The 24973-nt window shown below is 51.7% G+C and overlaps 3 protein-coding genes across 12 annotated transcripts in view; 1 reads left to right on the top strand and 2 right to left on the bottom strand.

Moving 5' to 3' along the window:
• Positions 1–10093, top strand: part of mob2a (MOB kinase activator 2a) — a 33862-nt gene extending 23769 nt beyond the window's left edge. For 4 of the 5 annotated variants that reach the window (XM_023956154.2, XM_078949129.1, XM_023956156.2 and 1 more), the window contains exons 2-5: positions 5445–5605; positions 6470–6566; positions 7726–7850; positions 8900–10093. In XM_023956154.2, the coding sequence (XP_023811922.1) occupies positions 5445–5605; positions 6470–6566; positions 7726–7850; positions 8900–9198 (682 nt within the window). In that variant the 3' untranslated portion in view covers positions 9199–10093. Of the gene's footprint in view, positions 1–3516; positions 3709–5444; positions 5606–6469; positions 6567–7725; positions 7851–8899 lie in introns of those variants that run through there. The other variant, XM_023956151.2, reaches the window with a different exon arrangement.
• A 262-nt stretch (positions 10094–10355) lies between these two features.
• On the bottom strand, positions 10356–12866 carry kcnj11 (potassium inwardly rectifying channel subfamily J member 11). The gene has a single exon (XM_004085638.5). It carries the CDS (start codon positions 12457–12459, stop codon positions 11257–11259), a length of 1203 nt encoding a protein of 400 aa, XP_004085686.2. The 5' UTR covers positions 12460–12866; the 3' UTR covers positions 10356–11256.
• Positions 12867–13301: 435 nt separating this feature from the next.
• abcc8 (ATP-binding cassette, sub-family C (CFTR/MRP), member 8) overlaps positions 13302–24973 on the bottom strand; it is a 52214-nt gene continuing 40542 nt past the window's right edge. For all 6 annotated transcript variants that reach the window (XM_023956135.2, XM_023956138.2, XM_023956136.2 and 3 more), the window contains 14 exons: positions 22151–22401; positions 19091–19257; positions 18475–18702; positions 18289–18381; positions 17689–17791; positions 17111–17224; positions 16210–16330; positions 15834–15964; positions 15683–15761; positions 15492–15600; positions 15145–15248; positions 14154–14287; positions 13716–13778; positions 13302–13586 (listed from right to left, as the gene is read on the bottom strand). In XM_023956135.2, the coding sequence (XP_023811903.1) occupies positions 13449–13586; positions 13716–13778; positions 14154–14287; positions 15145–15248; positions 15492–15600; positions 15683–15761; positions 15834–15964; positions 16210–16330; positions 17111–17224; positions 17689–17791; positions 18289–18381; positions 18475–18702; positions 19091–19257; positions 22151–22401 (1835 nt within the window). In that variant the 3' untranslated portion in view covers positions 13302–13448. The remainder of the gene's footprint in view (positions 13587–13715; positions 13779–14153; positions 14288–15144; positions 15249–15491; positions 15601–15682; positions 15762–15833; positions 15965–16209; positions 16331–17110; positions 17225–17688; positions 17792–18288; positions 18382–18474; positions 18703–19090; positions 19258–22150; positions 22402–24973) is intronic.

The following is a 24973-nucleotide window of genomic DNA, read 5'->3' as shown; positions in this document are numbered from 1 at the left end:
GTGAAGCGAACTGCAGGAAACACTTGGAAGAGGGATGAAAGTCTTTTTCTAGAATTAAATCTAGGAAAGCCAAAGAACACATGGCAGCGTAGGTCGCTGGGTTCCCTGTCCTGACCCTGCTGACCCTTTCCTGGGCCTTCAGCTGGCCCTGTGAGGCGCAGCTCTCCCCGGCTAGGACGTTACCTAAACACACTCTCTCACGGAGGACCAGCAGCTTCTCATCCTGGTTCTGGCCTGTTTGGACTGCTGCTCTTTCAAACATGTCTGTGAGTGGCCGACCGTTGACATCCGCCTCATTTGGGTCTCAAACGCTCCACTAGAATCCTTATTTTCTTTCAGAGCCAAACCTTTGTGCCTCTGAGCCGAGACGGGTTCTGGTCCCGGTGGGTGGAAACCCCTCCCTGATAATCTGTTTACCAGAACTTAACTCTGAACCTTCTCCATGTTTGTGGAAGCCAAAGCAGTTGGTCTCAGAACACGTCTGGCTGCTGATTTGTGACGGAGGAGCGTGTTTATATTTACATTTCTGAGATGTTTCTCAGCCTGTATTTCCAGGTCTTATCTGCAGGGCAGATCTCCGCCTGCCCTTCTGGTTTTTCGTTTTACTTAGTCAGAAACAGGATAAATAGTCTAATGATGCTGGCAGCAGATAAGAAGCTGTTGTTCTGCTAAACGCAGGTGTTTGTGTTTCCTCCTGACTTTTACTTCATTCGTTCATGTTGTGAGAACGTCTCCATGACTCAGACGGAGGACATGGAGGAGCGTCTCAGTCAGTCAGACTGGGAATAATCTTACTCTGCGTTGCACAAGAACAGCTGACTTACATCTGTTTTCATGGATCCATCAAACCCTCAGGCAATAAAATACTCTGTACAAATACAGGTGTAGTATTTGTCAGCTCAGATAAGTATTTAAAAAACTGAAAATGTGAATGAAGGAGTCAGATGGAAAACAAAAAAAGAAGTTTGCAAACGTCTCTGCTGAGATGTTTGGGATGTCAGAACCAGATGTTTTCTGGACCAGATGGTTCTGATGGACCAGATGTTTTCTGGACCAGATGGTTCTGATGGACCAGATGTTTTCAGATGGTTCTGATGGACCAGATGTTTTCAGATGGTTCTGATGGACCAGATGTTTTCTGGACCAGATGTTTTCTGGACCAGATGTTTCTGATGGACCAGATGTTTCGGATGATTCTGTCTCTCCTCCCCATCATCTTCCTCAGCAGTAGAACCCGGCAGCCTGTGTTGACCCAAAGGAGTTTGATTGTTAACCTGAACACAGTCTGATCTGCTGTACTTAGGACTGCAAAGGTGAGCAGCAGAAACCGACTTTTACCACCTGTCCGTCCGTCCGTCTGTCCGTCCGTCCGTCCGTCAGAGCGTACGCAGCAGCCGAGTGAACCTGCACCAAAGGTGTTGGTGTTTTACTGCAGGAGCAGATTAAAAGGCTTTCTAAAAACGGACCGGTCCATTAGAATGATTGCAGCCACAGTTGGTGCCTGTAATGTGTCGAGCGCAGCAGCATCTGGTTGAGGAGGGGCGGAGCTTGAGGCTGGAAGGCAGCAGCAGCAGCTGACGTCACGGCAGAGAATAAATAATAGCCGTCTGTCTGCAGACGGAGGAATGCTGCTTTCCATCCGAGTCGGAGGAACAAGGTCAAACATGTGGACCCGCCAGCTGCACCTTCTCCACCTGCTCTCACCAGCAGCAGCCTTGCATGTGTGACTTTACTGCTCCTGTTTGGTCCGTAAAAGACCCCCCCAGGCCAGGCTCCAGCAGTCTTGAATGGCTGTCTTCTATTTTAAGGGAGCGCACGGATCCCATCGCTGGAGGCAAATTAACGGAAAGTTCCCTGAACATGAGGTTTCCATTACGGCAGCACACATTTCCCATCATTCCTGCCAATAACAGGAAAACACACCGTAGCGGATCACAACCCTTTACAGGCGCTCAACCCCCCCACGCGCCCCACAGGAGGGTTCCAGCGAATAGGTTCAAGCTCTGCTGGAGAAAACGATGGAGCTGGTTCCCTTTTGTGTGCGATAAGACATTAACCGGGTGGAGTTTAACTTAAAGGAAATGATTAACGTTTGGTTTCCTAAGCGTGGCGGGACGCTCGGCGGGACGCTCGGCGGGACGCTCGGCGGGACGCTCCGCGGTCCTTCCTCCTGCACCTCCCAGCTGCTATTATTAGCTGCAGGAGCACAGCCGGTCCTGGTCCCCCCATGCTTTCCTTATGTGAGGTCAGCAGTGGGAGCAGCTCTTAGGCCCCGCCCCCCCCCGTTAAGGTCATCTTCACGCCGGGCCGTTAGGTCCACGCCACTTTGCATCCCCGGATAGTCTGCTGGTGTGAGAGCTCTCCTGGACGGGCTGAAAGCCGCCGTCTGCATTCCCAACGCAGGTGGACTCGGGCCCGGTTCACTTCCAGCAAAACGGGTCAAACTTCTTATGGCTTCCGCAGATTTTCCTAAAATAAGCACAAAAACAGAAATATGGGCCATTGGGGTCAAAAAATTGAAGGTTTTTTTTCCTAAACTAAGGTTATTTTGCTTTTTTGGAACTTTCTTGATAAAATTATTTTTTTCCAAGACAGAATTTTGACTTTTTTTTTCTTGAACTTTGTGAAGAATCCATCTTTGCGGTGTAAACGCAAACAGAGACATTTCTCTCCGTCCATCACAGCAGAACCAGCTGAAGGAGGAGGTCCGACTCCTCCACTGGTTCTGCTGCTCCAGCAGTCGTGTCAGAACTCGTCCAGAGGCCTTCAGGTCTGGACTCCAGGTGAAGTTCATCAAAGGAGGAATGTGCACGCCGCCGCGTTGGCACTCGTCCTCCCCATGGATAAAAACAGAACTTCACATTTTACCTGCCGGCTGTTGTCAGAAATAGTGAAAGTGAACCGGCTGCTTTCATTTTCAGGAGCTTCAGGGGTTTCTGTCAAATGGTTTCCTCCTAAAAACTTGATCAGTTCTCATACAAATCTGTTAGTTTTACTCTGAAGGAATCGTAAAAGTAGAAGTTGAGGTTTTTATTGATGCGTCTGCTTTCTCTCCTTTGAGCGGCTTCGGTTTTCGGGACTGAAGCTCATTTCCTGTTGAGATTCCCAGAACCTTCATCCCATGGCGTCGTCTTCTTCTTCATCAGGGACTCTGATAGAAGCCAGGAGGATATCAGCACATCTTCTCTTGATCTCTGCCAGACTTGGGTTCTGGTTCTGGTTCAGGCATCAGAAAGTATCTTGCTGCTGATGTCAAGTTCTGCTGAATGGAGCATCTTGTCTCTTTTTCTTCCACCTCTGTCTCTGTGGATGAGCAGAACCCAGACAGAACCTGTCCCGGTTCTGAGGAACCAACTTTAGAAATGAGTGGACATAATCTGTCTGGAGAAGGACAGAAAAAGCTGATCCCTGACGGTGTAATTACACACAGAGGACAAACCACGGCCACATGGGCGGATGTTTGACGTCACCTCTGCCCGCCCCCCGCGCGCTCTGATTGGCTGAGAGCGGCGGAGGGAGCAGAGTCTTCCGCGCAGCTCCCGAGTCTGTGAGGAGTCCAGACGGGCGCGTCGGAGCGGAGCCGCGTTTCTCCGTGTTGTGAGCGGAGATTTCCGGCTCCTGTCCCGGAGACCAGGCGGTCATGCACCCGCAGAAGAACTCTAAGAACGGGATTAAAATGGTTCTGCAGGCGGTCGGGAAAGTCCTCAGGTACTCGCCTTTGATCTTCCGACACTTTGCTTTCAACCGGGCCGTCAGGAGGCGCGCGCGGGTGGCTCGGACGCCGCTCTCGGTCTGTGCTGCGAGGGCGGGGGGAGGGCGCCCCCACGTGCCGTTTCTGTCCCGCGGGTCCAGGTGACTGTGGGAGATGTGAAGCTGAACATTTCCTGATCAGTGCAGACAGAAATCTCCACCTTTATGTCATGTTTCTGATCTGATTAGAATTCACACTTCAGCCCTGAAAGTTATTTTTTTAATCTTCTCTGATCTAAAACTATAGTCGTCAGATCTTCTTCAGATCTTCTTTAGATCCTCTTTAGATCCTCTTTAGATCTTCTTTAGATCCTCTTTAGATCTTCTTTCGTGGGTTCTTCCTCACACTTGGAATTTCTCAGTGGAATTTGACAGTGATCATATGACTAAACAGGTGGGCGTGTCCTTAAATATGGGCGTGGCGAGCCGGGCTTCACCTGTTTCCAGACAGAAACTGCTGTGGAGACTAACGAGCGGCTGAGCGCTGCCCCCTCTCCTGGAACACCTGGAACAGGTAGAGACGGTCACGCTGCACCTCCTCCTCTGAGGACCGCAGGAGCAAACAAGGAGCTTCAGCAGATGTTTGAGAACCTCCTCCTTCTCCAGACAGAACCCTGAGGTTCTCCTGCTTCTGGAGAAGCTTCTCCTGAGGTGTCAGAACTCTTGACGGCGGGCTGCTAGCTCCGCCCCTAACTGAGCTGCATGTCTGCTGCGTCTTTGTGGACGTCCCGTTGTCGTAGAGCGTCAGGTAGATGTTCTAATGCAGCCTAACCTGGCAGCGGCAGGTTCTTGGGATGAACCCCTAACCTGGGGGAGGGGGTCCCGCAAGAACTTCTGTAAAAGGACTTCATTTGAGGTGGTGGGGGGCTTTGGACAAACGTCCAGACATCTAACTCTGACCTGATGAGCCTGAAGGAGGAAGATGACGATGAGGAGCAGCTGGAGATCTGATCAGAGAACAGTCCTGACATTCATCATGAAGTGGTTCTGACCCGGTTTAATGACTTGGGAAGTTCAAACGCTGATGGAGATCTCTGTATGTTTACTGACCCCCCACCCCACCCCCGTGTGGACATGCCTGCTTGTTTGCAGAGGCTAAAAGCTCTTCCTGCAGAAATACATCGGGGGGGTCAGGGCAGGGAGTCTCTGCCTGGAGCGGGTCGCTGATCTTCGTCTTTCTTCTCCATTTGTGATACAAGCTGCTCAGGGACTAAAAACAGTTTTGTAGAAATCGAACCCGCGAGTTGAAGGTGGGACAGTGTTCTGGCCCCTCTTCTGTTCCTCAGAATCAGCGCCTGGGTCAGTGGGGGAAGGAGGAGGGGGAGCTCTGGACGTGAAGGCGGGGTGTGATGTGGCGTCCAGGTGTCAAAGGCGTCCGTGGACGGCCGAGCGTCTGCTAGAAGTTGGAAAGCTGGCGTGATGCCCCCCCCCCACCCCGTGCTGTTTTCTGTTGGGGGTGGGGTCCTGTGAAAGTTTCTGTTTTCCCAGAAACATTATTGGGGTCATCAGACTGACAGGTGACTTCCTGTTGGCGCTTCTTGAAAATCCGGTTGGTTTTGTTTCACAGCCGCATGACGTGGAGCTGCGAGGGAGATTCCTCCCCCCTCCTTTCACGCCGTCCTCCCCCGACATACTACAGCTTCTGTTTCCTCTTCTCCACTTTAACCCCCCTCCTCCTCCTCTCTGTGTCGCAGGAAGTCCAAGCCGAAGCCCAACGGAAAGAAGGCGCCGGTGGAGGAGAAGAAGCAGTACCTGGAGCCGGAGTTCACCAAAACCCGGGTGGTGGACTTTGACCTGAAGGAGCTGGTGGTGCTGCCCCGGGAGATAGACCTGAACGAATGGCTGGCCAGCAACAGTGAGTGACAAGCGTCTGAACAAGATTGTCCCGCCCAGATCCGGCTCTCTCAGGTGGGCCGGTTCTGGGCGGGAAAAGTTATAAAGCACCTTTCACGTGCATTCAACCATAAAATCCCTTTGAGGCGCTATCCAACATGGCAGAAGCTTTGAGAACAGCAACTTCCTGGTTCTTCTGGTTGGTTCATTAAGGAAAAAGGTTTTCAGCACCGTTTGGTTTCCACGACAACAGAACTTTCAGTATGAAGAACCGAAGCTCAGACGAGCTTTAACCAATAAGGTTCTATAAGAAAAGGAAGTTCTGTTTATTTATGAGTTTAGCATTAAACCACCAAAGACACCAACCAGGATGGGTAGTTTGGATTCTTACCGGTTCTGAAACGGTTCTAACGGAGCTCAAACCGGAGCTTTAAAACAAACTAAACTAAAAACACAGCAATTGAGTCAGCTCTGCCACGAGGCGGTTCAGGCGGTGATGTTTTGGCGCCGAGCGGCTGAAACAGGAAGGCGTTCTGCGCTGCCCACTAGTGGTCGGAGGTTGAACTACACGTCTGCTTCTAAATTCACTCAGGGTTGTTTGGGCTTTCTAGTGTTGACAAATAAAATAGTCCGATACACCCCCCCCCCCCCCCCCCACCCCGACTCACATGCCTCCTCTGAGCCCCTCTGGGTTCAGCTCCTCTCTTCTGTCATGTGTTTGGGGGCTGATGTGTCACAAACGTTCTGGACGTGTCTGAAGTCAGGTTCCGCAATAACAAATTCCAGCAAGGTTCTGGAAGGTGGGAACCCTTCCAGATTCGGTCTGTAGACCAGAATGTTCGGTTCTGATCCGATTCCTCCTAACGTGCTGCCCTCTCCTCCACAGCGACCACCTTCTTCAACCTCATCAACCTGCAGTACAGCACCATATCCGAGTTCTGCACCGGGGACACCTGCCAGGCCATGAGCGCCGCCTGCAGCACGTAAGCCCCCCTTCCTGTCCTTTAACCCCCGGATCCTCCCGAAGGGTCACGTGAGGTCGGCTAGTTCTGGTCCGTCTGGGAACGGGCCGAAGGGTTAGACCCACTGCTGCTAAATGAAAACAGCAGCTATGCTGTGGCTGTGGTGCAGCGTCCCAGACTGTGTGTGATTCCTGCTGTGCTTTGATCGTTTTCATCAATCAAACCTTGCACTATTGCTGCTGTTTGAAGCCCCGCCCCTTTGCAGTTTTCCCAGGGAGGCGGTTGATCTACCTGCTGTTGTGTGGGGGGGTGTGGTTCCGCCTGTGTTGTTTTTTGGCGGGATGCCTTTCATCCTTCCCGCTGGGGAAGCCGGTTCCACTGGAAGAGCCGCTCTGACCCAGCCGGCCAGGAGGTCGGCCCGGGGGGGGTTTCCACTCCACCCAGAAGCAGGCTTGGCGCCGGCGGGAGGGGCAGCAGCCGGTTCGGTCGTAGGCGGAGCCAGAGATTGGATCCAGAGGAGAAACGGTTCCTCCTCTCTGGACTTCAGTGTCTGTAATTCTGACTGTTGGGCTCCAGTCCCCCCCCCCCCTTTCCTGTGGGTCCCCCACCCTTCCCTGTGGGTGCCCCCCCCTCTGTGGTGAACTCTGGCAGAGCCACGGTTGCAGCAGCGTCATTCTGGGCCTGCAGGCGCCGCCAGCTTCTAAAAATAGAGCAAATGTTTCCATGAGCTCCGGGGGGGGGGGGGGGGCTCTTAACCCGCACTTAAAGCGGTCTATGGTTGGGGGGGGGGCTGGATCCATCCCGGCTTATCCCCCCCTTTGTGGCGTTCACAGCCAAAACCGAACGGCTCTTTCATGAGGAGCTCAGAACTTCTGGAAGGTTCTGGTTTTAAACCCACAGTGCAGCAGGTTTCTGGATTGGGGGGGGGGGGGGGGGGGGGGGGGTATCTCATGATCTCTGAACCAGGAAGGTTCTGGTTCTGATGTCGCCTCTGAAGCAGCAGGTGACGTTTGACAGAGAGGAGGTCATGTGACCTGCTCATCTGACGCACGCTCCAGGAAACGTGGCCCCCACAGCCGATCCTCCATTCCAGACTGTACCCTGGAGTAGCCCCGCCCCCTTTCCCCATGCTGTTGTGAAACGCTGCGGCGGCGGCATTGACGCCATCTTTCTCTTCCAGAACCTACTACTGGTATGACGAGAAGGGGAGGAAGACGAAGTGCACGGCGCCGCAGTACGTCGACTTCGTCATGAGTCTCTGTCAGAAGCTGGTGACGGACGAGGAGATCTTCCCCACTAAATACGGTGAGATCAGCGCCCCCTGCTGGTGCAGAGGCGGAGCTTCAGTGATGCTGCAGAGTCCGACAGGAAGAGTAAACGTAGAGCTGTCATGCCAGATTTACAATCTAACCTAAGAATTTCTGCCAAAAGCCTCATTTTGAGGGTTTTTTAATCTGAATTCATGACATCAAAATATAACTTATGAAGTTTTCCTAAAACAACCTTTACTTTGTCACCAACAAGGGAATTTTTTTAATCTCCAACAAAAATGAGAACCAATCATCCAGTCCAGAGTCTCTGACTTAACGCATAAAACATATTCTCCACAGAGAAACACAGTTTACCGTCCTCCACGTCTGCTTTATCGATGCTAACGAACGCCTGGTCATCACGATGGATCAAAGCTGTGGCTGGTTTTTGGTGGCACATTGATGGAGTTCATGGACTGGTGGGGGGTCCGAACCCCCGCCCTAACTACTAAAACAGTCTATAGTGGGACCATGCAGTGCCCTGGATTATAGAAGCCATTCTGATGCATTTCAGAGTGAAAATCTAATGAACTTGAGCGTTTTGAGATGATTATTTATGAGTCCAGTGTCTTCTGAAGATTACAACGTTTATTAAAAAAAAACATTTAAACGACGCAATGCATTGTGGTCCATACACGCCGATCTAGTGAGCATAGGTTCAGACTGGTTTTTCAGAGAATTCTGGGAAATTTCCTGGGCGCTGCGTTCTGGAGTTGTAGATTCTGACAGCACTACGGAAGGGCGAACGCCAGAGAGCGAGTAAGGCGGGAATTCGGACACAACCAAAGACGGGCGCCGACAGTGACGTCAGACGTGATTGTTTTTGCCATAAGTGTTAATCTGTCTGTAAATATCTGTGATGATGCGATGAAGTCACGCCCCCAATGAAGACACCGTTACACAAATGCGTTTTTTTCCCGTCAAATCCAAAAGATTTCCCCGTTTTTCTGAAACGGCGACGTTTCCGCTTCCCTTTGATCTTCGGAGCGCCGTCCCGGTTGCTCCTCCCGCCCTCAAACCGGTTTCTCCTCTTCCTCCTTCCAGGGAAAGAGTTCCCCAACTCGTTTGAGTCGCTGGTGAAGAAGATCTGCCGGTACCTGTTCCACGTGCTGGCGCACCTGTACTGGGCGCACTTTAAGGAGACGGTGGCGCTGGACCTGCAGGGCCACCTGAACACTCTGTTTGCACATTTCGTGGTTTTCGTGCGGGAGTTCAACCTGGTGGACCCCAAGGAGACCTGCATCATGGACGACCTGTCCGAAGTACTCTGCAACCCCGCCCCCCTCCCCGCCCCCAGCTCCGCCCCCTCTCCTTCCTCACAAAACCATGTCACGGAGAGATGAGCGGGGGCGCCGCGGAGGCCTCTGGGGCGACGGACGACGCCATAGGAGGAGAGCAGCCTGCCCCCCTCCCTCCCTAAAGCAGGGACCCCCCCAACCAACCAGCCGGAAGCAGAGGGGGGGAGGGTTTTTGGGGGGGTGGGGTAGCAGGGAGGGGGTTTGCCCCGCCAGCAGGAATTGGCGTGAGTGTCCCTTTTAGAGACAGCCCCCCCCCCCATCATCAGTCTAAAGTAGGAAAATGTTTCGCCTCTATATTTTTATTTTCATACTTTATTTTTTTTAGGGTGGGGGGCAGCATGTCTGTCCGCCCCTCCCCCATCCTCTGTGTTTCATCCAGCAATGGGGGGGGCTCAGCTTTGCTTCGACTTGCTAATGTATAGAGGAGGCTCCCTGAGGGAGGGGGGCACACCAGCCAATCACTGTTCAGATCGTTTGCTTTGAGGATTGAAGCAGACAGGAAAAAGCCCCCCCCATGGATGATCAATGAACTCACATGAACTCCCGACAGGGGGGGCATCAGATCCTTCAGGACAAAGACACAACGCTGTGTCTGCAGGGGGGGGGGGTCGCCCCCGGAAGTGAGGAAGGTGGTTTTATTTCTACGAGTCCCTTTAATTTTTTAGACCGGATGTTTGGAGCAGGGCGGGTTTGTGGGGGGGCGACGCTGTTACAGGTGGTCCGGTCCGCCCAGACCCGATCCCACGGTTCTGTCAAAGCCTCTGTGTGTGGGGGGGGGGGGGTTGCATTTAAAATTCTCCTTTTTATTTATTTTCCGTTTTTGTTCTTGCAGGGTTCCTCGGTTCTGGCTCATTTTTATGTATTTTAATTATTAACTAAGTTAAAATCTAATATTTTAAGCTCTGCGAATTATAATCTAATAAAAGACAAATGCCATCCAGTGTGTGTCTGTGTGTGCGTTCGGTCTTTTTGTGTCCTCCCCCATTTCTGTGCAGCAATGGAACATTCCATCAACCTCTGAGCAGAGACTCTTCTGATAAAAGTGAAGAAAATGATCATTAAACACAAAATTCAAACCTTAAACGACACAATGATTGTGAAGAAGACAGACAAACATGAGAATCTTTATGTTAACACCATAATGTTCCATCATTGAGACGTTTTTGGTTCTTTTATCTTCAAGAAAAGGCAGAAAACTGTCAAAGTGTTTAACATTTAATAAATTCACGTTTTTTCCATTCAAAGTAGTCTACAAATATGTTTAACATTCAAATGGAATTTCTAGTTTTTTTCTGCTTTCTATCAAAACATTTGGTTTCTTCTTCTTCACGACCAGTGAAAAAGTTATTTGCCGAATGTTTTACCCGTCCAGGTAAAGATATAACAGAACCGCTGCAGAGGACCCCATGTTCAACCGGGGGTCCCAAAACGCCACCATGACTGATGGGATGAAGAGTTTCAGCGAGGAAAAAATGCTTTTATTTGCATCATTTTGTTTGGAAAACTTTATTTGTAGCAAACTGCATCAACAGGTCGTTGTTGGTTGAAGTTCTGCTGGGGCCAAATACCTGTCAATCAAAACAAAAACACGCCCCTAAATGTGCAAACACGAACAAAATTAAAACTTTGGGTTTAAAAAGAAACCTCTGCCTTCAGAGTTGATCAAGTTTCAGGGATCTGACAGTTTATTTGAAAAGCTGTTCTTTTGTTTGTCATATTTTTCAGTAAATTAGTGACGTAAAGTTGCACGCGCTGATAATCATCCAGAATTAAAGCACTAGCGCCGCCATGTGGCTGTATTCTCCACTACATCATCAAACCTACAAAATGCACCAAAACAAGAAACTTAAATTAAAACCACAAGACGAAACAGAACTGAGTTCCGTTTCTGTTTTACCCACTTTAACCCTTGTGCTATCCTATGGGGTCCAGATGACCCCCCCCCCCCCCCCCCCTTCCATTGACGTGTTATTCCTACCATGACAAAGGTGGATAAAGGTGGAAAGTGCCCAGGAGAGCATAAGGGTTAGTTAAATGGTTCTGGAAGAACCCTGAGAGCTCTCTGTTTGTGCTTCGTCATCCTGAGTTCGTGTTTGTTTACATTCACTTCTTTGCTGAGTCATGATGGGACGGAACCAACGCTTCTGCCGGGTTCTCCATCCGGGACCTGCGGACCCCCGCGGAGCCGCGCCGCCTTCTGACCGACGCCCGCGCGGCGGCGCCCTCGCTCAGCTTGAACCGGGCCAGCCCCCCCGCCTCGTCCAGCTGCTTGGCGCTGCAGCACGGGGTCGGTACCTTCACGGTGTTCCCGAACTTGGAGTAGTCCACTGCGTACAGGCAGTCCTCCTCCGACACGGTGGGCACGAAGCGCTGCCCCCACAGGATCTCCTCCGACACGTAGGAGGTCCGCGCCTGCGTGGTGATGCCGGTGGTCTCCACCACCCCCTCCAGAACCACGACCACCTCCACGTGCTGGTGCTGCAGGTCTGACGGGGACAGCTCGTACAGGGGGCTGTCCTTGTCGATCACGTGGGAGATGATGAGGGGGGACACCAGGAAGACCCCGTTGGTGCCCACCGGGTTATCCAGGTGGATGTCGACCTGGTCCAGCGGCACCACCTCGCCCTCGTCGGTGGTGCTGCGCCGCACCACCTGCATCCGCACGGTGGCGCTGATGATCATGCTCTTGCGCAGGTCTCCCACGCGCATCATGAAGCACAGCTTGTTGTTCCGGAGGGAGATGACGGCGTGTTTGCTGAAGATCAGCGTCTCCGCGCGCCGGTTGGCCTGCGCGGTTTTCATGAAGATGCAGCCCAGCATGATGGCGTTGATGACCAGACCCACGATGTTCTGCACGATGAGGATGATGATGGCGGAGACGCACTCCTCCGTGATCATCCGACCCCCGAACCCGATGGTCACCTGGACTTCTATGGAGAAGAGGAAAGCCGAGGAGAAGGAGTGGATGTCCGTGACGCACGGGATGAAGTCGTCTCCTCTCCGGTCCAGGTCGCCGTGCGCAAAAGCGACGAGCCACCAGATCATCCCGAAGAGGAGCCAGCTGCACAGGAAGGACATGGTGAAGATGACGAGCGTGTGGAGCCATTTCAGGTCCACCAGAGTCGTGAAGACGTCCTGCAGAAACCGGCCCTGTTCCCGGATGTTGGTGTGCGCTACGTTGCAGGCTCCGTTCTTGGCGACGAAGCGCGCCTTTCCCTGTTTAGCCCTAAACTTTGGCTGCAGGACATCCTCAGCCAAACGCGTCAGCAGGTAGTCATCCGGGATGAGTCCTTTCCTGGACAACATTGCGCTCCCATGACACGCACGCGCCTTCGGGTGGCTGATCAGATGGAGTCTGTCCTCCGGCTCCTCGACAGCCGCCACGCGCAGCGGGGAGCCCGAACTCCTCCTTTTAGGGAGGTGCGCGCGCTCCTGGCGACCCCTCCAGAACAGGCGCTTCACGAGTGAGAGGTCCCGCGGGGACGATCTTCCTGCAGCCTCACAGCTGCCGTGGTCACTCACGGCACTGACCGACTGCGCGTGGCTGCGCCGCCTCTCCAAGCTCCGGTTGCGCGTCGGCGCGCATTTCCTGCAGCCCTTTGCGCAAAGGGAGTCAGAGCGGGAGCGTTTACGCGGGGGATTTGGTCACATTTGGATGAAGAGGCTCGCGCGCACAGCGCAGTCGGGACTCTGCTGACTTCACTGCATCACGGTAACGTGAGACGGAGACGCTGGAGAGGTAGTCCCTCCCCCACCACCCGATTCTCCCTGAGCGCGTGTTTTTTCCGCCAACGCCTCCCCGCCCCCTAACCGATTTATCCCGTTATCCACCCCTCTGGCTGCTGCGGAGCACGAGTCTTTCCAACAAAGACGCGGGAATTCGGCCTCGTTTCTGCATGAAGGGATTGATGATGGGAAAAGAAGCCCTCGAGCTGCGCAGAAGAAGTGCTCAGTTATGCAGCCACAGACCTCCCATCAGCGCATCCATGGAGTAAATATAGAACACTGAACTGTCAAACATCCAACTCACATGCGCGCGCGCAGCGCGCTCACAGCGCTTCCTTTCATGTCAGCATCTTTGCTGTCAGTTCAGCTCCAACCCTCCAGTCTCACCACGAGAAGCCCCGCCCATCACACGCCGACACACCTGAGATTATTTGTCTTTTATTACCAAACCAGTAATAATTTTATGTACAAATATACACGTGAGTATAAAATAATGGGACTATAGATTCCACGGCAATTGCACTTTGAATGTCTTCCTCTGTGCTCCTCCTCCTCCTCCTCTGCTGGTGCTACTTGTCTGCACGCACGAAGGAGGCGAAGACGCTGTCCTCGCTGGCCAGCAGGGCCTGGGGCGTGTCGTACTCCAGGATGATCCCCCGCTTCATCACAATCACCAGGTCGGCGTTCAGGATGGTGTGGACGCGATGCTGGGGGGAGAGGGGGGGTCATTCAGAAGAGGAGAGACCACACAGACCCAAACCAGCATGAGATCCTCCTGAACTGAGAGGAGGAGCAGCTCCTGCAGCCCTCAGAGTTCATATGGATCCGGTACTCACTGCTATGGTCACCACCGTCCGGTCAGCGAAAGCGGTCATCACCACCTTCTGCAGGATGCTCTCCTGTGGGACGCAGACATGGGGGGGTTAAATTCCCTCAACTTTACCTCCATTTACATAAGAAAGCAGCGGATTCTGCTGCTCCTGCTGTGATGCAGCATGAGGAGGTGCAGAAATGGGAGGTGCTGCTCCCCTCAGGCTCCGACTGCACTTCCGTTTCACTGCTCCTCCTCTGCCCTCCTCCTTTCTCCTCTGAGGAGGAGGGCTTTGTGATGAAAGGTGATGTCCTCTCTGCCCCCCTCCCATTCAAACTTAAATTTCAGTTGAGGATCAGAGGTGCTTCCTGGTCTCTGTTGCCAAGGCAACAGGTACAACTTTCTGCATCTCCATTCCGCACCTCCTTCTTTCCCCGCCTCTCCTCCTCTCTCGAGCACTGACCGTAGCCATGTCGATGGAGGCCGTCGCCTCGTCCATGATGAGGATGCTGCTCTTCCTCACGAAGGCTCGGGCCAAACAGAAGAGCTGCCGCTGGCCCTGGCTGAAGTTCTCGCCGCCCTCCGTCACGATGGCGTCTGCAGACAATCGGTAGTCGTCATTCTCTGGTTGTTTACATCCACACAGATTTTTCTTCAGGTCGAAACAGATTTACTGCAAATAAAATCCTGAGTTTGTAATCCCTCAGATATGAATCACTTCTGCAAAACAGTGAGTAAAGTAACAGTAAAACATAAATGTTGAGTATCAGCTTCAACAGAGTAAAGATCACGTTGGATTTGTTTGTGTTGTCAGGTTTACTTCAGGTCAAACTCACAGGTAGTAAAACTCAGCTTCAGACTTCTCATCACAGATATCGGATCTCAGGAGGATCGTTTTAACCCTTGTGCTATCTTAGATGACCCCCCCCTTTCCATTGAGGTGTTCTCCCTACCATGACAAAGGTGGATAAAGGTGGAAAGATTTCATGTAATCCATGGACACCAGTGAAGATCACAAATCATTGAAGAAAAAAGGTTCAGAGCACTGTCTAGTGGGTCTAGATGACCCAACTCCCAACGTTAACGTGCCTAGGATAGAACAAGGGTTAAACCAGCTCTGTTCAACTCCTCCTCACGGCTACAAAACGTCACATCTCCTTCAGTTTGAGGTTCTCTGCAGCATCAGCAGAAATCTCCACGACTCCTGTGGTTCTCCTGACAAAGAGGAGGAGCTAAAGCTACAACCAGCAAACACTCTTGGATCCGGACTGGAGTCGGATCCGGGCCAGTCTGCTGAAAGAGGCTGACTGGGGGAAAAAAGACGATGCTCGTTTGATGCTTTCTGAGTATCGATGAGGGAAGGAGGAGGAAGGAGGAGCAGAGGAGGAAGGAGGAGGAGGAGCAGAGGAGGAAGGAGGAGGAGGAGCAGAGGAGGAAAGGGAGCGTCTGCTGACCTAAACCTCCTGGCAGCGTTTTCACCACCGACTTCAGCTGAGCGATCTCCAGAGCTTCCCACAGCATCTCATCCGTTGCCTTCATCTCCGGGTCCAGGTTGAACCTGCACACACACGTGCACACACACGTGCACACACACGTGCACACACACGTGCACACAGTTTTTCTCTGATGTCATCACAGATGTTTGCATCTCTTCTTCATCCCTCAAATATCTGAGGAAACATCTGGGCTGCATCTCTCCTCAATGTGTCTCGTTGAACTCAGTCTATCTGTCCGTCCCCCCCCCCCACACAGTCTTTTGCTGACCCCAACACCCCCCCATAGAAGAAGGGGGTCATCCTACCGGATGGTCCCGCTGAACAGGATGGGGTCTTGGAGGATGATGGACAGCCGGGACCTGAGGGTCTGCAGAGGCAGCTTGGAGATGTCGATGTTGTCGATCACGATCCTGCCTAAGGAGAAAGCCGGCAGCGTGAGACGCAGGAAGGGCGTGGAAGGGCGTGGAAGTGTCTGCGTGTGACCAGGAACATTTACCCTCAAACATGTCCACCATGCGGAAGAAGGCCAGCGAGAAGGAGGACTTGCCGCTCCCGGTCCTGCCGCAGATCCCCACCTGTGGAGAGAAGCCGATGGTTTCTCTGTCAGCCTCACGCCGGCCTCACGCCGGCCTCGTGCACGTCTTTACCTTCTGCCCGGGGCTGACGTGCGCGTTCACGTTTTTGAGCACGGGCTTTAGCGAGGCGTCGTAGCGGACGCTCAGGTTCTGGATCTTGATCTCTCCGTGGCGGGGCCAACCGTCCGGCACCTGAGACACAGCTGAGACACACGGAGCGCCGTTTATGAGGCTCAAGAATCAGACGGGTCATAAATACGTTCCAGGTTCCATCCCAGAACTGCAGGATTATAAGTTATAGAGTGAAAATAAAAGGGAGGGGACAGAAATAGTTTGGGTTTAAAGGACATAAACATGTGAGCCAACAGGAGCCCACAGGGATGAGGAGGAGCAGAGATGAAGGAGGAGGAGATCAGTGGACTGCATGCGTCGGCGTCGGCGCACTCACTGAGGAGCCCCTCGTAATTCTCAGCTTCAGTTCTGAGGAGCCCGTTAATCCTCTTGACGGCGCCAAGCTGCACCTCCATGTCTGCCAAGTTTCGCACCATCCAGTTCATGTAGTTGGACACCTGAGAGGAGGAGGAGGGGGAGGAGTTAGGCTGCAGCCGCTGAAGCCTCAGCTGTTAGTTTCACGTCTGTGGAGCTGAAACTCCAGAAGAACAGCAGACGGACGGATTCGCCTGCAGCTTCCGTTTTTCACGTCTTCAGCATTTCAGCGTCAGCGGATGATTTCAGCAGCAACGGTTCAACAAACAGAATCAGTTCCAGCAAAACCCAAAGAATCAAACCGGTTTAGAGGATCAATGAGTTTCAACATAAACGTCTTCAGAAGTTTAACGTTTTTATGCAGATTAAGATTTAATCCTCTTTGCTTTTTCTCAATGTTCACTTTTGTAAATATTTAAAATTTATGCATCATCAGCATTCGGACGCTCCACCTGTGAGGGCGGGGCTATCGGCAGGTGACCCTCAGCTTGATTCTTTGGCTTTTGTGACTTCTGGTTTCCAAACTAGAACCCAAACGTTCCTGAAACCAAAACTTCTTGGTTTTATCCGGATCTTTCTGTCGGTGAGGACCAGCGGATGGCAGCAGTGGATGCAGTTGATTGTTCACAGACAGAAATGAAGGAGGGAAGTTTTGGTTTGTGGTTCACCTCCACCTGCCTGTCTGAGAAAGGAGATGACGGTCAAACTCCGCCTCTCAGCACCGACGTGTTTGAAAAGAGGCTGACCAATCAGAGTAAGACCCTCTGTCAGTGGGCTGGGCCCTAACCTAAATGTGGGAGGAGCGACGTTTAATTTTGTTAAACCGTCACGTGACGCGAAGGAAACGAGCCGCACGCGCTCACCATGAGGGCGTAGGTCAGGCCGAGCCCCACCAGCCCGGGAGACAGCTGGTTGTATAGAGAGCTGCTGATGGACGCCACGGCCGCCACCAGCACCACGCACGCCCCGATGTACTCCTGCAGACACGCCACAAGGGGAGGGGCAAGGGGAGGGGCAGGACACACGCAAGAGGTCTCAGTTTGTGCCACAAAAATACACGGGTGGTTTATTACAGCAACACACATGCACACACACACATGCACACACACACATGCACACACACGCACACACACATGCACACACACACATGCACACACACACATGCATGCACACACATGCACGCACACACATGCACGCACACGCACACACATGCACACACACACATGCACGCACACACACCCACACACATGCACACACACACCTGCACACACACATGCACACACACACAAAAGGAGCATGTCTAGGTGGCGTCCTCTGCAAAAGTCCAACCAAAAGACAAGGATGTCACGTCATCTTTGCTCATCAGCCCAGAACCGCTCTGTGTGTTCTGGACCAGAACCGGTCTCAGGGTTCTGGATCAGAGCGGCAGGCAGGTTCTTACCATGCGGACCTCCAGCCACCGGTTGGCCGCCGTGAGGAAGAGCGAGGCGATGTTGTTGGCGTCCGTGAACTGCAGCAGCCGGTGTCTGAAGCGCGGTTCGTACCTGCCAACAGAAATCATGCCGGTGTCGGTCGCTCCGGTTTGTTCGGACCGGAGTCCAACAACATGGACAGACGGTTAGGATGCAGGTAGAGACACACCTGTACAGGTGATCACCTGTAGAAAAAGCTCCTGAACTACAACAGGAAATGAAATCAGAGGATTTGACTGTAAACTAAATCCCACCTGACAGAAATCTGAAGAGAAGAAATACCTGATTATGATTGACGTAACCTGGAAAGTTACTGCTGTCGTATTTTTATATATTTCTGTCCCAATTCAGACATAAATTCTTCCTTTTATGACTTAAAAATGTTGAACTTCTACTGGTTTAAAATGTGTCACTTTTTAGAACTTATTTTATTGATCTTTATTCCTAATTATTACTAGTTTAAATAATTGATATATAACTCAGTCAGTTCAGGATTTTATGTAGATTTTTCAGACTGAAACCTTCATCATTTGAGTTTCTAAAGCTCCATCTCTACAGGACGTCCTCACCTGAGGGCTCTTATGGTGGGGAGTCCTTCCACCGTCTCAGAGAAGTGGGACAGCAGGGGCAGTTGGGTGCTGTCCTCCAGCTGCTGCAGGTCCCTGAGCGGCAGACAGAGCAAAGGCCTCAAACCCTCAGTCCAGCAGCAAACAGAGACGGGACGCTCTGACACGGCGCCGCCCTTTCCGGCTCACCTGGACGCCACGCGGAAGTATTTCTGGATGAAGTAGCAGGTGACAGCCAGCGGTAGAAGGGCGATCAGGAAGACGGGCGTGACGTAGGAGATGACGGCCATGGCGGAGACGCAGAGCAGGGTGGAGCGGGAGAGGCACTCCAGCGTGGTGGGGATGTGCTGGTCGATGGTGTTGGTGTCCGTGGAGAAGCGGTTGAGGATGCTGCCGAGCGGCGTCGTCTCGAAGAGCCTGCAGCAGAGAGACGGGTGCAGCGAAGAGTAAGAGTCGGCGTTTCCATGAAAGGTCACGACCCCTGAGTCTGTTAACTACATATCATCCGGATGAGGAGGATGTAAAACGCTGCGGCTTCTCTAACAGATAAAAACATGTTCAGTGGAGATGTATGCTCTAAAACCAAACCATAAAGTGCAGCTGCCCCCCCTGTGCATGTGAGTGCACGCACAGGTGCACAGGTGAACGTGTCATGTGCTCGTGTGTGTTCAGCACAGGAAGGTGAAGCAGATGGTGCTGCGAGTAATGAGGCTAAAAGAGGAGCGCCGCCGCCGCTTTTGACAGATGTGTTTAAGCAGCAAACAAGCAGCAGGAGTCACGAGGCGCCCCCCACCCCCCACATCACCTCATGGGGGCCAGGATGATCTTGTTGAGCAGGCCGTGGTGGAGCTCCTTGGCCGCCGCGAGGCCCGTCCACTCCACGGCCACGGAGGTGGCGAGGCAGAGGACGATGCCGAGGCAGCAGAGCACGCTGAAGACGGACAGGTACCAGGCGTGGCTGAAGCTGCAGTCCTGCAGACACGCAGACACGCAGTTAGCAGAAGACACGGCTGCAGCTCCGGCTGCTGGTTCAGCAGCTGAACCATCAAGGAAATGTCTGCTGGTTCGCTCCAGAACCAACCCTCCCCAGAGGTTCTGCTCAGATCTTTTCAGCCTTTATGCTAACCTTTAATATTTTCAGTTTCTTTGTCACAAAAAGAATTTATGCCTTTCTCATTCCGGAAAATGTGGCACAAAAAACGATTGATTTCCAAAGGCCAACCTTTGACTTCCAGATTGAAGCCTCTTTAGACCTGAAATAACTGAAGTTAGAGGAACCACATAGCATTTTTCAGTCAGTCACGGTTTACTTCAGTGGAAATAATTCAACTGCATCATGAAAATAAACCTGTGAAACTAAAACACCAACGTTTTACGTCTCAGGCTTCATTTCATTGTAACTTCAGTTAGGATCCATGTTTGAATCTTTATTTTCATGATTACCAAATTTGGTTTCATCATATTTTTCTCAAATCATCTGTTGGTCCAAGTCAGCAGCAGCGACACAAACCTCTTTAGGAAAATGAGACGGCCGAGTAGATCGTCAACAGATTCCAACAACAACAGACCCACAGAGCAGACGGTTCTGACCCGGAAACCCAGAACACATTACCAAAAAGTCTGCAGGAGAAAAACAACTGAATTTAAAAAACTTCAAATAAAAGAATCAGTTTCTGGATCTCAAATGAGATCAGAAATGATCCCAGATTTCCCTCAATCCTGTCAGCTTTTCTTCAACATTGTGTGGAGATCCAGTCTGATCTGATCCGGTCTGATCTGATCCAGTCTGATCCAATCATGTCTGATCCATGAGCAGGACTCATGAGGTTCCAGTGTGGATCCGTCCAGAGCTCAGAGAACGAGGCTTAGAGCCTCAGGACTTCTGCCAAGCAGGACGTGCTTGGAATTCAAACACCTTTTCACGTGCACTCAGCTGTGCACGTGTTTATGTGCACGTGCGTGGTCAGACCGACTGTCTGAGCCCTTCATCTGACCTGCCTGTGCACGAGCGCGCCCTGCCGCCATGAGCAGCGGCGTTCCGCTGCCAGCAGCTGCTGTGACCTGCGGGCGCGAATGACGAGGCTCTCCTTCCAAATATAACCTCCGTGGACACGAAGCTCCGCCTGCGGATTCCTGCACGTCTGCTCTGCACAGACACCTGATTAACCCAAACACGGCGGCGGCCGCTGCAGCAGAGACGCACGGAGAACACGGGAGACGGAAGCATCAGAACCACGGAAACATGAGGAGATGCGATGGTTGACAGATGTTCACCTCGTTTCCTGTCTTCTCTGAGCCGATGACAGTAGACACCTATAACCCCCCCCCCCTCTCAACATTTAGGGGGCGTTTTCCTCCCACTGTCACCCCTCAGAACACATTACACTACAAATTCATGTAATCCAGTGAATCCAGTAATCTGCTGGTATCCAACAAGTTTCATCTGCAGCTTGTGTCGCTCAACCGACGTCCGACACTGATCCGTGTTTTCCTGCCAGGCTTTTCTACACGTTTAGAAAACATTTCAACATATCAGAGTCTGAACTCAGAGAGACTCAAACCCATTTATGAAAACCAGCATCCTCTACCGGCGGAGCTGTGTGTGCAAGACCAGATTCTGGAAGGAGTTCCTGGAGGAGACGGTGGACGAATTCTTCACAACGTCTTCATCTCTCTTCCTGTAAGCTGATTCTGTTTAGAGCGGCTTCTGTTTCCATCACGGGTTGCCATGGTGATGTAAGAGGGGAAGCTGCTACGTGACACTGGAGAGCCGCAGCTGAACCTGAGGACCGTCACGGCGCCTCAGAGGGACGTCCCAGACGGAGCCGAGGACACCTTTAGGGTCAGATTTCATGAAAACACAAACCCGAGGACCGCGCAGCTGCAGACGCAGCAGCAGCAGCAGCTGCAGACGCAGCAGCAGCTGCAGACGCAGCACCAGCAGACGCAGACGCAGCAGCAGCAGAGAAACTCGACCCAGATCCTAACCACAGTCTAAGCTTGTGTCCAAATTCCTTCCCTGCTCACTACATAGTCCACTTTATAACGTGTTCCCCATTTTCTAGTCTGTCTGAATCTACAATTCCAAAATCCAGAGTCCTAGAAAGTTCCTAGAAGTCTCTGCGAGAAATCAGTGTGCGTTGATGCTCACTAGATCGGGGAATATCGACCACAATGCATTGCGTCTGAACAATTTTTGCCAAAGAATTGTGTCTAAATGTATTTTTTTAATAAACCGTTCATGTTTTTATCTTCAGAAGACAGTGGATTCATTAATAATCATCCTAAAACGCTCATATTAATTCAATTTTATCTTCATGAAATCAATGACGTCCTATTCGCCGTTAACAAATAAAAGTAGTGAGCGTGGCGTCTGAATTGCTTTTAAATTTCAGGGCTCTACATTGTCCTGCACTGTATAGTTTTTCAGTAGTTAGGGGTTAGGGGGGGGAATTCAGACACAACCTAAATGTCTGAATCTGCAGCGGGGGCACTGTGGACGGAGCTCCGCCCAGCAGATCCAGACTTTATGTTTGACACTTTTCTTTGTTCAAATACACCAAAATATGAACATTGAACAAACAATTCATGAACACAATGACACACAAACACACATGTTGGGGCGGGATCTTCCATTCAGATGAATATTTTCCCAAATAGCTCCATTAAATAACCACATTTCTGAGCTTTACATTCATGTAAAGACATTAAGACGATCTGAAGAACCTCCTTCACCACAGCTTCTTTCATGTTCTCTAAATGCTTTAAGGTGAAGCAGCTCTCTTACTGATGACCAGCAGCGCCTCGGGTGGAGGTCATCAGTGGGTCATCAGACCCATCCGCAGACAATTATTCAGCCGCTCACCTGAGTGGCAGCAGAGCAGTTGCGAGGCGAGCCGTCCGCCTTGGCCGAGATGACGTGGGAGGTCCAGCGGGCCAGCCAGTAGTCGATGGCGACCATGAGCGAGTGCTTGAGCAGCTGGGAGAGCAGCAGCAGTGACAGCAGCAGCGGCCCGGCAGAGGACAGGTAGGCGCCGCAGGAGCGCCAGGGGATGGTGGCGCGCTGACGCATCACCTGGGACAGGTTGTCGTCGTCCTCGCTCTCCATAGATTCCTCTGCCAACAAGAAAGAAGGAATCTCTGTGCGTCAGGATGAACCCGCTTCTTCCACTCCGTAAAAACTGGGAACTTGGGATCTATTATTGATCAAAAACCTTCATCAAATTATTACTTTTCAGATCAGAAAAATATTTCACTGACAGATTTTTTTAATGTTAGGATGAATTTCTTCTTTTCTGTGTTTCTTTTTAGGTCGTTGCTCTTCTTTATCCTGAGCAAAGGTTTCATTTGAATAAAACTACGGTGGCCCTGAAGTGCAAATCACAATAAAATGTCACTCAACACCAAAAAGATCACAATTAAAACAGCAACAATAAAAAATGGGAAACATTATGATCAGTTTCCTGTGAGCTCAACAGTCCTGTCGGTCAAACAAACTGGGGGGTTTTGGCGTTTGCCATGAAGACACCTGACAGGAAAATCCTTTTACTAATCCTGTCTTTCAAAGATCTGAAACTTTTGACCAGCTGAACAGTCCCTTTTATTTAAATTGTTATTTTCAATAAATTAGTTTTTAATTCTGTCAGAAACTTTTTTCTCCTCCTTCTCTTCCTCTTCACCTCTACAGCTCTTCTTCCTCAGCTGCCTGACCTCCAACTCTGGAGAAGGCTGCAAACATGACGTTCCATCAAAGGACGGATCCCAGAGGGAGGAAGCTACGGGTTACCAAATGCAGGCAGATGCTAATGACGGTAGGGGCGCTTTAGAGAATGACCTCTGACCTCAGGAGTGATGTCAAAGACTAAACGCTTCACGCAGAAAGTGAGGCTGAAGGCATCTGGGAGGATCAGCCATGATGGAGGCAGAGCGAAGCAGAAGAGGATGTGAAGGTCGAGATGCTGCTGTTCAGGGGACAGGAGGAGGCGTCCAAACGAGGAGGAGGCGTCAAAACGAGGAGGAGGCATCTAAACGAGGAGGAGGAGTCTAAACGAGGAGAAGGCGTATAAACGAGGAGGAGGCGTCTAAACGAGGAGGAGGAGTCTTAACGAGGAGGAGGAGTCTAAACGAGGAGGAGGCGTCTAAACGAGGAGGGGCCATCTAAAAGAGGAGGCGCCTAAACGAGGAGGAGGCATCTAAAAGAGGAGGCGCCTAAACGAGGGGGGGTGTCCAAACGAGGAGGAAGGGTCTAAAAGAAGAGGAGGCGTCTAAACGAGGAGGAAGCGTCTAAACGATGAGGAGGAGTGTAAATAAGGAGGAGGCGTCTAAACGAGGAAGAGGCGTCTAAACGTGGAGGAGGAGTCTAAAAGAGGAGGCGTCCAAACAAGGAGGAGGACTCTAACCAAAGAGGAGGCGTCTAAACGAGGAGGAAGGGTCTAAACGAGGAGGAGGCATCTTAACGAGGAGGAGGAGTATAAACAAGAGGAGGCGTCTAAACGAGGAAGAGGCGTTTAAACGAGGAGGACGAGTCTAAACGAGGAGGCGTCCAAACGAGGAGGAGGACTCTAACCAAAGAGGAGGCGTCTAAACGAGGAGGAGGCATCTTAACGAGGAGGAGGCTTCCAAACGAGGAGGAGGACTCTAACCAAAGAGGAGGCGTCTAAACGAGGAGGAGACGTCTAAACGTGGAGGAGGCGTCTAAACGTGGAGGAGGCGTCTAAACGAGGAGGAGGCGTCTAAACGAGGAGGAGGCGTCGAAACGAGGAGGAGGCGTCTAAACGAGGAGAAGGCGTCTACACGAGGAGGCGTCCAAACGAGGAGGAAGATTCTTATCGAGGAGGAGGAGTGTAAACGAGGAGGAGGCGTCTAAACGTGGAGGAGGTATCTAAAAGAGGAGGCGCCTAAACGAGGAGGAGGTGTCCAAAGGAGGAGGAGGCGTCTAAAAGAGGATGAGGCGTCTAAACGAGGAGGAGGAGTCTAAACGAGGAGGAGGCTTCTAAACGAGGAGAAGGTGTCTAAACGAAGAGGAGGCGTCTAAACGAGGAGGAGGAGGCGCCTAAACGAGGAGAAGGCGTCTAAACGATGAGGAGGCATCTAGACGAGGAGGAGGCGTCTAAACGAGGAGGAGGAGTCTTAACGAGAAGGAGGAATCTAAACGAGGAGGAGGCGTCTAAACGAGGAGGGGCCATCTAAAAGAGGAGGCGCCTAAACGAGGAGGAGGCATCTAAAAGAGGAGGCGCCTAAACGAGGGGGGGGGTCCAAACGAGGAGGAGGGGGTCTAAAGGAGGGGAGGCGTCTAAACGAGGAGGTGGAGTCTAAACGAGGAGAAGGCGACTAAACGAGGAGGAGGCAACTAAACGAGGAGGAGGCATCTAAAGGAGGAGGAGGGGTCTAAACAAAGAGGCGTCTAAACGAGGAGGAAGCGTCTAAACGAGGAGGAGGAGTATAAACAAGGAGGAGGTGTCTAAACGAGGAAGAGGCGTCTTAACGAGGAGGAGGATTCTAAACGAGGAGTTGTCCAAACGAGGAAGAGGCATCTTAACGAGGAGGAGGAGTATAAACAAGGAGGAGGCGTCTAAACGAGGAGGAGGCTTCTAAACGAGGAGGCGTCCAAACGAGGAGGAGGACTCTAACCAAAGAGGAGGCGTCTAAACGAGGAGGAGACGTCTAAACGAGGAGGAGGCGTCTAAAC

Source organism: Oryzias latipes, chromosome 6 (genome assembly GCF_053564925.1).
Source record: "Oryzias latipes strain Hd-rR chromosome 6, Olatipes_Hd-rR_3.1".
NCBI lineage: Eukaryota > Metazoa > Chordata > Actinopteri > Beloniformes > Adrianichthyidae > Oryzias > Oryzias latipes.
The sequence above is the reverse complement of the archived record's forward strand: the minus strand, read 5'-3'. Positions and strand labels throughout refer to the sequence as shown.

What these genes read in the sequence shown, in the direction of transcription:
- kcnj11 (XM_004085638.5), bottom strand. Translation starts at nt 12,459, where the DNA reads ATGTTGTCCAGGAAAGGACTCATCCCGGATGACTACCTGCTGACGCGT.